The sequence below is a fragment of the Puma concolor genome, chromosome D4, assembly GCF_028749965.1.
Source record: "Puma concolor isolate L17-30 chromosome D4, mPumCon1.1.hap2, whole genome shotgun sequence".
Classification (NCBI taxonomy): Eukaryota; Metazoa; Chordata; class Mammalia; order Carnivora; family Felidae; genus Puma; species Puma concolor.
This window is the reverse complement of record NC_141679.1, coordinates 57,266,343-57,278,753: the sequence shown is the minus strand read 5'-3', so window position 1 is coordinate 57,278,753 and position 12,411 is coordinate 57,266,343. Positions and strand designations below refer to the sequence as shown.

The 12,411-nt window shown below is 45.1% G+C and overlaps 2 protein-coding genes across 5 annotated transcripts in view; one reads left to right on the top strand and one right to left on the bottom strand.

Annotated features, from left to right (window-relative positions):
• Positions 1–11,749, top strand: part of SPATA31F1 (SPATA31 subfamily F member 1) — a 34,427-nt gene extending 22,678 nt beyond the window's left edge. The window contains exons 1-4 of one of the 2 annotated variants that reach the window (XM_025914607.2): positions 5,049–5,259; positions 6,123–6,162; positions 6,733–6,793; positions 7,818–11,749. In XM_025914607.2, coding sequence (XP_025770392.1) covers positions 5,116–5,259; positions 6,123–6,162; positions 6,733–6,793; positions 7,818–11,580 — 4,008 coding nt within the window. In that variant the 5' untranslated portion in view covers positions 5,049–5,115 and the 3' untranslated portion in view covers positions 11,581–11,749. Of the gene's footprint in view, positions 1–5,048; positions 5,260–6,122; positions 6,163–6,732; positions 6,794–7,817 lie in introns of those variants that run through there. The other variant, XM_086683408.1, reaches the window with a different exon arrangement.
• Positions 1–12,411, bottom strand: part of LOC147574895 (uncharacterized) — a 224,078-nt gene that overhangs the window by 128,460 nt on the left and 83,207 nt on the right. The gene's annotated exons all lie outside the window — the stretch shown is intronic.

Sequence of the window (12,411 nt, the reverse complement as noted above, 5' to 3'; positions counted from 1 at the left end):
ACAGAGCATGAATGGGGGAGGGTCAGAGAGAGGAAGACACAGAATCTGAAACAGGCTCCAGGCTCTGAGCTGTCAGCACAGAGCCTGACACAGGGCTCGAACTCACGGACCACAAGATCACGACCTGAGCTGAAGTTGGACGCTTAACCGACTGAGCTACCCAGGCGCCCCAATACCACATATTCTTTATCCAGTCATCAGTCAACAGACATTTGGGCTCTTTCCATACTTTGGCTATCATTGATAATGCTGCTGTAAACATTGGGGTGCATGGACCCCTTCAAATATATATTTTTGTATCTGTTGGGTAAATACCTAATAGTACAATTGCTGGATCATAGGGTAGTTCTATTTTTGTTTTTTTGAGGAACCTCAATACTGTTCTCCAGAGTGTCTGTGCCAGTTTGCATTCCCACCAGCCATACAAGAGGGTTCCCCTTTCTCCACATCCTTGCCAACACCTGTTGTTTCTTGTGTTGTTAACTTTAGCCATTCTGACAAGTATGAGGTGGTATCTCAATGTGTTTTTTATTTATATTTCTCTGATGATGAGTGATGTTGAGCATCTTTTTTTTTTTGTACAAGAGTGTTCTTAGAGGTTTTATTCACGATAGTTAGAAACTAGAAGCATCCCTGGTGATCATCAGCTGGCAAATGATAAATAAACTGGCACATTCCTACCATGGCATCCTACTCAGCAGTGAGGAGAAACAAACTACTGAAGCACACAACATTTAATGGGGTTGGCAAACCATGGCCTATGGGCTGGCTACCTGTGTTTGTAAACAAAGTTTTATTGAAACAACCAACCCCATTTGTTTATCTAGTGTTGGGCTGTTTTCTGGCCACATCAGCATAATTGAGTAGTTTTGGGAGACTGTATGGCCCCAAAGGCTAAAATATTTCAACTTAGAAATATTAAGGGGATGCTTGGGTGGCTCAGTCAGTTAAGCATTAGACTCTTGATCTCAGTTCAGGTCCTGATCTCAAGGTTTGCGAGTTTGAGCCCTGCATCAGGCTCTGCACTGAAGGTACAGAGCCTACTTGGGATTCTGTCTCTCCCTCTCTCTTCCCCTCCCCCCTGCTTTGTGTATGTGTGTGTGTGCACGCGCTCTCTTTCTCTCGTTGAGCATCTTTTAATATGTCTGTTAGCCATCTGGATGTCTTCTTTGGAAAAAAGTGTCTATTCATGTTTTTTGCCAATTTCTTTTTTTAAAAAAATTTAATGCTTATTTATTTTTGAGAGAGCGAGAGAGCGAGCAGGAGCAGGGGAGGGGCAAAGAGAGAGATGGAGACACAGAATTCAAAGCAGGCTCCAGGCTCTGAGCTGTCAGCACAGAACCCAATCAGGTCTTGAACTCACGAGCTGTGAGATCATGCATGACCTGAGCCAAAGTTGGACACTTAACCAACTGAGCCACACAGGTACGCCTGCCCATTTCTTAACTGGTCTGTTTGATTTTGGGGTGTTGAGTTTGATAGGTTCTTTATAGATTTTAGATACTAACCCTTTATCAGATATGTTGTTTGCAAATACCTACTCCTATTCCACAGGCTGCCTTTTAGTTTTGTTGATTGTTTCCTTTGTTGTGCAGAAACTTTTGTCTTGATGAAGTCCCAATAGTTCATGTTTGCTTTTGTTTCCCTTGCCTTCAGCGAGGTAAGAAGTTGCTCAAGCCAAGGTCAAAGAGGTTGCTCCCTGTGTTCTCCTCTAGATTTTGATGGTTTCTTGTCTCACATTTAGGTCTTTCATCCATTTTGAATTTATTTTTGTGTATAGTGTAAGAAAGTGGTCTGGTAAAACAACTATCTTATATATGCTCAAAGAACTAAAGGAAAACACAGATGAAGAACTACAGGAAATCAGAAATGAGCAAATGAGAATATCAACAAAGAGACAGAAATCACTTTTTAAAAAATTTTTAATGATTATTTACTTTTGAGAGAGACAGAACATGAGCATGGGAGGGAGAGAGAGAGAGATGGAGACAAGGAATTCAAAACAGGCTCCAGACTCTAAGCTGTCAGCACAGAGCCTGACATGGGGCTCAAACTCATGAACCATGAGATCATGACCTTACCCGAAGTTGGATGCTTAACTGAATAAGCCACCTAGGTGCCCCAAGATAGAAATTATTAAAAAAAAAAAAAAAAAAGAAAATCTGAACCTGAAAAATACAGTAAGTAAATGGAAAGGTTCACTAGAGGAATTTAATGGCAGATTTGGGCAGGCAGAAGAAAAAATCAGCAGACATAAAGATAGTACATTTGAAATTATCAAGTCTGAGGAGCAGAATGGAAAAATAATGCCTCCCCCCTAAGTTCAGTTCAAAGTTCAGGCAAAAATGTCTACTCTCACCACTTCTATTCAACATTATAGTAAATTTTCTAATCAGTGCAATAAGGTAAAAAAGAGAAATAAATGGCATTCAAATTGGAAAAGAAGATATAAATTTGTCAGACAACATTATCATCATTCTGGAAAATACTAAAGAATTTACTGAAAAAAACTATTACAACTAATATGTGAATTTAACAAGATTTCAGGATATAACAAAGATATCCAAACAAACTCTATTTCTACATACTAACAATAAAAATTAGAAATTAAAATTAAAAAGCAATATCACTTATAATAGCATCATAAAATGTGAAATAGGGATAAATGCACAAAATATGTGCAAGACTTGTACGAAATAGTATAAAACACTTTTGAGAGAAATTAAAGCTACCCTAAATAAATGGAAAGATGTACCATATCCATGGATCAGAAGACTTAATATTGTTAACATATCAATTCACTCACAGGAATTTTTCCTACATGTGTACATAGATTTATAAATATATATGAGGTTTGTGTCAACATTATTATTCAGAACAAAAGACTGTGAATAACTATATATCCATTAATACAGAATTGAAGATGAGTTGTGTTATAGTCATATCAAGGAAGACATTACAGTCATTAACATAATGGTATTATAAGATTATGTATATTATTAAATGAAATAAAAGGGCACCTTTTGGGATGAGCACTGGGTGTTGTATGGAAACCAATTTGACAATAAATTTCATATATTGAAAAAAAATAAATCAAATAAAAGGGGAAACTGTTCATACTACACTTCCATTTGTGAAGAAAAACATAATTCATTTGTTTTTGGCTATGTTAGACTAGTTTGGAAAGATACACAGAAATCTGATAGGAATAACTGGCTTGAGAAGGAAAACTGGAGAATGAGAGACAAGTGTGAGCAAAGACATATTTACTATATACCTTATTCTGTCCACTGAATATTGTACTGTGTGTGTGTGTGTGTGTGTGTGTGTGTGTGTGTGTGTGTGTGTGTGTATACTTTTTAAAATACAATTTCAGTGATTAAAATCACTTACATGCACTGGTCCTCCAGCAAGAGACCTCATCCCTGCTACTCTAATCTTTCACCACAGGTCCTCTCCCATCCACCCATCTACACCTCTGCTAGAGATAGACTGCATTTCTTACCGCCAAATGCATTCCATAGCCCATTGCTCTGTGTTCTGCGTTTATAAGTTTCTCTCCCATCTGCAACATGCTCCTTCCCCCACAGCCTGCACTTTTAGACCCAACTCCTATGTCACTTTACCCAGGAGCCCTCTCTGACCACCCTGATCATCACTATGGTTTCTCTCCTCTGAAATGGGATGTTTATAACCTAGGCTTTGCAAATGAGTGTATAGTTCTGATTGTTCTAGATTATTGCTCCTGTTTTTGTGAATTAGTCTTATCTTGGAAACCAGACAGTTAAGTGTCTGGAGAGCAAGAAGGCAACAATGACTCAAATGTCTTTGTACTTTTGACACTGCCCATCTTAGGGATGAACACAAACTAAAGGCTCACCATGCCAGCAGGGTGGAGGACTGGATGTTGGAGGAGGGACCAAAATAGCTTCTTCAGAGATTTTGAGCACAGGGGTTTTTTGGCTGTGAGACTGCTGTTACCAGGGTAAGATTCTGAAGGAAATTCAGAAATTCAGTTGTTGGGGAAATATGCCAATAACCACAGAGGTCAAGCAGGTAGCATAAATGTATAAATAAATGGGAAGAGAAGAGAAGTGTTGGGCCCTGGGAATGAATTAGAAAACTACTGGCCTGATAAAGGTTTCAAACTTCAGGTTAAATAAAATAATAACAAACAAAAACAAGCTTCCTTCAGGCAAACAACATATATCCAGAGTAGATGAATAGATTTAATCATGATCAGCAACTAGTTTATCACCTTAAGTCAGAAGTAGCCACTAACTAACCCCTCTCTACAGGTAGTCATATCCATGAGGAGACAGAATTCTAAAAACAGCTCTAGAAAACCAAGTTTTAAGGAGCTCAATAAGTGAATCTCATTAGTATATCTCCATGGAAGGCAGTGTTTATATCTCTTCCCACCTATCTGTAAGCTTGAGGCCACACAGACTGGGAAGCATTCCTTCCTGCCTCCTACAATCTCATTGAAAGATGTCACCTTGCCCTTTTCCTCCTATAAGCCATGGTCCCCTTCATATACTTCTGATTCCCCATCACCCAATGCCTGTTAATATCAAAGTTCTCCATTCCCAAGCCATAACCAGACTCTGCCCTCCCTAAGCTCATGTGTGCTTCTCAGCTATATTTCCAGTACAGGGAGGGGAGTTAGTGGAGATTCCTCTGTCCCAGCCACTCTTCCTCAAAAGGTGCACTATATCCCTAAACACTCAGAAATTCAGTTGTGGGACAGGTGACCAGATAGTTGTAAACGACAGAGTCAAGACATCAGGCTGGTGTAGGGTGTGCAGACTGAGGACAAAGTGGAGGCATAGACACTGTCTATGAGATGACACTTTTAGTCCCAGGCTCTGTAACCATTACAGACAACCGGACTCCCTCATCTACAGACTAAATCACCATATACGCTTCCCTAAGTCTTTGACACTGCATGTGCCTTGTGAAACAGAAGGTCTTTGTGATGCAGTCTGGTGGCCTAGTTCCATCATCTATGAGGTGGAGATGACAAGGCATAGCATTAGGAGTCATCAGGCACCAGGACTCTGAATGCCTAGATATAGGGATGGTTGGTCTCCTCATGCTAATGAGGTTTAGACCATGTTGAGAAGTACTTTTGTTCTGTGGGATTTCGAGTATACCTTATATGTCTATGTCTTCATCTTCATCATTCTCCTAATTATCTGGCAAGTAAAAAGGAGTTACCACGGATTAAGGCTGGAACCTCAAAGGAGCTGCTGCCCGGTAGGGAAACGTTATGACCATGATTAAACTAATAAGCCTCAGATAAGCTTTTAAGATCTCAGAGTCTCTCCTTTTACCACCCCCACCCCCAATTTTCATACCATGCATTCAGTAACTCTCATGTGGTACTTCTCAGAGACTAAAAATAATTCATTACCAGACCATCCTCCAGTGTAGTCTAGTTGAAATTAAACACCTCTCAATGTGGCTTGGGTTGAGACCTAGATGAAATGGATTCTAAATCCCTGGATCTCAGACTACCTCCCAAAAAGTGGGATTTTTCTGGTTGGTAGTCTGTATAGGCATTTTTTAACACAAATCTGTTGGCTATTATACCTACACACTCTTTAATCTGTCCCACTCTTTCTCTTGCTTCATCATAAACCTCATGCATAACTTGGGAAATAAATGAGAGGTATCGAGTATGGAAAATCCTCAAAATAAATAAGAAGCAAGCAGAGAAGAGAAATGTTGAGGTGAAATGAGTATGGAAAGGGAAGTTAGAAAAGTCAATAAAATATAGACATACATAGAAAGGGATTGGGAAATGTATATTAGCTTTGTCTTATTTTGTTTTTTAAAAAATTTTTAATGTTTATTTTATTTTTGAAAGAGAGACACAGAGCATGAGTGGGGAAGGGGTAGAGAGAGAGGGAAACACAGAAATCTGAAGTAGGCTCTAGGCTGAGATGTCAGCACAGAGCCCAATGCAGGGCTCGAACCCACATACTGTGAGATCATGACCTGAGCTATAGTTGGATGCTTAACTGACTGAGTCACCCAGGTGCCCCAGCTTTGTCTTATTTTAAAGATGACCAAAAAAAAGTGTCCCATCTTCATACTCTTAACATTTTCTCTTTAAGCGTCACCGAAGAGTCAGGATAAGAGATGCAGCATTTAGAGGTAAGGTTCCAACTCTGTTCTGACTCCCCTCACCATGGGCAAAATTCCCTTGATGTGTGTCTCTCTATGACTCTTGGTGCCAGGAGCCAGGTTCTCTAACCACTGAAGGGTCCATTTGCCCCAGCTGACGAATTCTTCCAGATTTTCTTGGGATATCAGAGGCTGGGAATGTTCCAAAATTCACCTTACCCCAGCTCCTGGGAATGATGAATGAGGAATTAGAACAGAAGCCCTTTCCTGTGTCATTTACTAGTTTTACAATCCTACGGAAGTCACTTCATCGATCACTCTGTGATCCATGAAATGGGCATCTGATGATCTTGCCTCACTCACAGTGTGGTTTTGATGATAAAATGAGATTAGGTCCAGGACAGCATGATACAACTGGTTAAGTTGCACACAGACATGCCTGAGAGCATTTACTGTTGGGTTTTCAAATCTCCTCTTACTCAAAGGCCTTCAACTTCCTATAGGACATCCCTTCAACTTCCTATAGGACATCCCTTCAACTTCCCATAGGACGCCCCTGTATCCTCTCATTCCTTGTAACACTCTCTCCTGGTTTCTCAGCTAGGAGACTTTCCCGGGAAGAAGCTGAGAAGCCATGGGAGCTGCTCTCTGTCATGAAAAGGTGACCACTTGCTCTTTGCAGTCTCCAAACTCCAGCCTGGCCCGTCATCATTTCTGTGCTTGGCCTGGGGAAGGGATGAGGAGAGGGATAATGGCTGGGTGGGAGTAAGACACAAGTGGACACTGAGCACAGTTGAGAGGGTTGCCAGGGCAGAGGGGGACCAGGTGTCTCAGGAGAGAGGAGTCTCCCAGTTCTGCTATGGGCTCAGTTCACAGTGGTCCTGGAATTCAGGATTTCACTAGTATGTAATTCATTAAAGACTCTACATGAGTTTGCACTCAGCCACAAGACAAGTTATCCAGTCAAGAGAATAGACAAATATGTGCATAACTAAATTCCATTGTCATATTCCCTTTACAGTTACAATCATTCAAGGGCAGACCTGTGGAACCTGTTGACATTACCTCCATGGTTTTGTCTTAGGGGAGGCCAGTTCCTGGGACAGCCCTCAGGAAAGAGCCTGTCATCTTATCCTCTTCTTAAAGTCTCTAGAGAATGGGACTGGCTCTGAAGGGATGCTATGAACAGGAGCTGGGACACCCCATGGTCTCTGAATTCAGAGTTCCCACAAAGACCTCATTTTTCACAGTTTAGAAATACTGCATATAGGCTGTGGCCTTCTTAACCCCAAAGGAGACTGACTCCAGATTCTCCTGGTCATGTTCTTCATGCTGCCACATCAGCTAAACATTGGTTCCCCTGCTCCCACCCTACACCCTGGTTCCCTTCTCCTAGTTCAGCTTCTCAACACAGGTAAACAGAGAACTCACCCCACCTCCCAGTCTGTCATGGCCCTGTGCTCCCATGGGCTGTCTGAGACCTTGCCCAACAAGGTCCAGGCCCTCAGCCCAGCCCAACATAACTTGCCAATGGCATTTTCCTTGGAGGAAGAGGAGATGGGTAAATACCCTGGGGGTACAAGCCCCAACGTTTCCAGGACTAGGGGAGGGCAATCTCCAAGCCACACACATTCAAAGAGGCAGGTGTCAACCCATCAGTAATGGTTGCCATCTTCCCTTCCCAGCCAGGGCTGGCTTCCTCAGGAGGGAAGTGTGCGACGGCTCCTGTGTGCAGATACCTGCTGCCAAATCTGCAATTCTATGGCTCTGGAGATTCAGCAGTTGCTGGCGGGTGAGAACACCCTGATCTGTCCCCCTTCATCAGAGCCATTGCAGGGGTCCTCTTGCCTAGAGATTTTGTCCATGTCTAATGTGTCTTTAGAACAGAATCTGGACCAATGTTCCCTACACTCCAAAGCACTTGTATATCCATCTGTAACACCCCCAGTGTTGCAATCAATAGATCAGAAATGCTTAACACAGTCAGCTGCCCAGTCGACTAGTACAGCCAGGGTACACAATTACTGGGCTGAACACCACCAGCTGGGGCAAGGATTTCAAATAACTGAGGTGCCCAGGGGCCAAGAGACTATGTCTTGCTCAAGACTTGAGGAGGCTAGGTTAACAGTGAACCAGCAGGAGATGATGCAGAGCACCCCCAACCATGTCTATGGGAACCAAGGGCAGCAGCCCTTGAATTCCCAGGTCACTCTGCACACCCTAAACCACGAATTCACTACCCAGACACACCCTATGGCCTTACATATGGTTACTGTCCTCCCTGCCAACCTGCCATTCCTCAGTCCTGAAGTCCTGAGGCTTCTTGAGGTACATGTGAAAAAATGGATGCATTTCCAGAGATGGGGGCTTCCCAGACGTGTGGAGGAGTCCCTAAGGCAGCTTATGCCAAACCCGCCATTCTTTTGCCAACGTGTAAATGACCAACCAGCTTCTTTCATCCCAAATGATACTTCTAAGTTCTCTGTTGAAAAACTGGGGACCTATTCCTACCAGAACTGGGGTCCATTTATGGGCAGCCAGCCTACCCAGGCCTTCTGGGTTTCTGAATGGTCCACTATGGACCCAGAACAAAGACACCACCACCAGCAAATCCCAAACCATATGGCTCTGGCTTTGCTGTCTCCAGCCCTTAAAGAATCACATCGTCTCTATCCACATCCTGGGCACCAGGCTCATGACTCAGTGGCCCATCTGCAGCAGAAATACAGCCAGCTATTCTGTGGCCACCCCTCTCTGCACAGTGAGTCCCTGGTCAACACATTAATAGGTTCTCAAAACTGCTCCACAAATGGCAGCATATCCCAGCACCCCCTGAAGGATGCTCTTCTCTTCAAGGAACTCTCTGTCCTCCCCCTGCTGCCTAAAACTGTACCCCAATCAGTCCCACCCTCTTCCCCATCTTCCCCAAATTGGGTCACTCCATCTGATTACCAACAAGCTCAGATCAGTGTTCCATTATTGACGCTGGCTGAGTGTGATGCCTTGGAGTGGCACCTGCTGCAGAAGCAGCTCCAGCTTCAGTGGGGCTTGCCAGCGGTTTTCCAGAGACCTCAGCACAGCCAGAGCCCCATACAGTATAGGCCCTGTGGCAAAGCCCAGTCTCCAGAGACAGTGAAAAGTTTTTGGCCAGTGAAGCCCATCACAGTCCTCACTAGGAAACTACTCTTCTTTCCGGAACATGCCCGGAGGCTGCTGGAATTCCATCTCCAGAGGCAGCTGATTCACCATCGTTGGGGCCTGCCCCAAAAGATCCAGGAGTCCATCCAGTTGCTCCTGTCCCCCACTGATCAGTCAACTCTGTCCTGGAGTAGCACAGCCCTAGCCAACATGAGTGCTCCCCAACCTACAGCCCTAGAAACCACTGGGGCCGGTGACCCATTCTCACCCTTCACAGACCCAGTGTCAGTCCCCATGCCACACTTTTTTGACCAGGCCAAGGCAATATTACAGAGCCACATCAACTCCAAATGTGGGCAGATCCACCAGGGCAAGGTCCCTGCTTGTGTATACAGCTCTTGGCAGTACATAATTCCTGGGGACCTGCAAGTGGCTCCCTTAACCTGCATCCCAGAAAGCAAGCCCTTGGAGCTGCAGGCAGCAACTGACCCTGCCCCACAAGAGAAAGCTATACCCTGGATGCCAATGGCCCTTGACCAACGGCAACAAGCCTCACGAGATGCTGTCACTGAACACCCTAAGCTGCCCCAAGCCCTGTCTGAGGGAGCCATTGAGAAACTGGAGACAACTTTGCGGCACAAGTATCTGGCCTTCTTGTCAGGGCTGCCTGCTCTTTATTATGTGGCTCTTTCTAGGGCCATGGGACCAGCAATCACTACCCAAGATGTGATCACAGGAATGGTGCCTGGATCTGGAAAATTCCCAACTGAACCTCTGACTCAGATGATCTCATCTGAAGAGAAATGTCTGAGTCTTGGGCCATGCTTTCAAGATGCCAACAACACCTGTGCAAACACTGCAGATGAGTTCCAGGCTGAAAAGCGGGTAGAAGGAATGATTGAGACAGTGCATCTAGAAAGCCAGACAGAGACTTCTGGGCCCTACACACTCAAGAAACCCATCTTGGCCAAATTAAATTTCCATCTAAGAAAGAAGATCCTAGAGATACAACTGGGAATTCCCATAAAGGCAAGGAAGTCCAGAGAACAAACTATAGCAATCCCAGAGAACACAACCACACAGGAGTCTCCAGGGAATCTGAACAACCAAGGGAAAACATTGCTCCAGGATCTCCGCACCCCACCAGATGTTCCTCGTGCCCCAGATCCAGAATGGCTCCACCTTAAAGAACAGCTGGCCATTGAGTTAAAGGCAGTGCAGCAGAACCAGAAGCAACCTAGTTCCAGAGCAGTACCCCATGGTTCTGCCCACTGGGCCTCTAAGATCTCACAACCCAGTGGCGACATGACAGAGGCCCAGGTACTTTGTGTTCAGCTTGAGGGCAGTGTGAACAGCCCCAGCCTGGAGGAACCCTGGAGCCCTGAGCCCCAAAGCCCCAGCAAGAGCAAAGACTCAGCCCAAGTTCCCATGCTGGCAGAAAAGAGAAAGGACCCAGGGAAACACAAATTGGCAGGGGACCATGGAGAAGGGGATGCCGGGCTTGCGCACTGCTCTACAAGAGAAATAAGCCACCCTGATGCAGCCCAGAGGCCAGAAGGGACGAACAGGACACCATGCAGTCCCTGGCTACGAAGCCATAGCTTTCATCTTGATGCTTTCTGTGAACATAGTACCCAGCACCCTCAGATTAAGCTTCCAGAGCCACCTCCAAGAATCCCCAGGAGGAAGGAATCTAAGAAGAATGACCTGCAGGACAGTCAAACCAAGCTCAATGTCCTTCTCAAACCAGCAATGATTTCTAAGAATGCCCAGCCTATGGTGCCCCAGGCATCAAAGAGCCAGTCTATCCTGGGCCAACTCATTCAGGGCAAGCCTTTTCAGGGACAAACTTTGAAAGGTCAAGTTTTGCAGCGGCAGGTGATGCCAGTCCATACTAATAAGAGGCCCAGCCTTACAGAATCTGGCTTGAGAAGTAAGATGAAATCCTTTCTGCACTGTTTTAACACCAAGACAAAAGGCAAAGGGCATGAGGAATCCATGTTCTCTACAGCTGCGAAGGCGGCAAATACCAGAAGAGAAAATGTAGAAAAGAGCCTGGCTCCAGCCAAAAGTCCCACAGGGCGAACCAAGACAGAGAAAACAGGAGGGGACTCCAAGGCCCAATCTTCCCCCACTGAGAAGCAGGTGTGCCTAGCCTTCTTGGATGGTCTCCATTCCCCAGACAGTAAACTCCGGCACCGCTCCCACTCCCAGCAACTCCACTCTGCCTCAGTCCTGGGCCACCCCCGCCACTGCCCTCGGCACTGTCCTAGAGTGGCTTTTGCTACCCAACCAGGGAACTTGCCCTAGGTCTCAACTCTCACCTCAGAGGGAAACGTTGGTCTGCTCAAGAAGACCCAAAACAATCAAGACTTTGTAGGCTCCCCAACATCTGCACCCCTTGAAGAAGACTGCTGTCATTTTCATTAATGTGCAGGTGGGGCAGAACGCCACTGAAATACACTCTGTATCTATAAGCAAAGAATTGTCTGTCTCCTCCTTCTCTCCACTGTAGTGTGTTAAGGGAAGGCGGGGCGGGGGTGGGGGGAAGGCTAAAATGCCCTTTTCATCTAGGGAAGAAGCTTTAACCCACACTTAAGCTGGGTCAACATTCCAAATAACTCCTCCCAGCCCACCCTGGACTGTGGATAAAGAGACAAGCGGTTGAGGCACCTGGGTGGCTCAGTCGGTTAAGCAACTGAATTGTTTTTGGCTCAGGTCATGATCCCAGGGTCATAGGATCCGCACTGAGTGTGGAACCTGCTTAAGATTCTCTCTCTCTCTCTCTAAAAAAAAAAAAAAAAAAAAAGCGGGGGTGGCGACTTGGGCAGAGAATGAAGGTAAGGTAAATAAAGATCAGGCTTGGGGGTGCCTGGATGGCTCAGTTGGTTAAGCATCTGACGTTGGTCAGGTCATGATCTCACAGTTCTGGGTTTGAGCCCCATGTCAGCCTCTGTGCTGAGAGAACAGTAGAGCCTGGAGCCTATTTCGGATTCTGTGTCTCCCTCTCTCTCTGCCCCTCCCCCACTCACACTCTGTTTCTCCCTGTCTCTCAAAAATAAAATAAAATAAAAAATAAAGATGAGGCTTGAATTCTATCATGGGTTCTCATGGTGTCCTTGGACCCAGAGGAGTAATGTG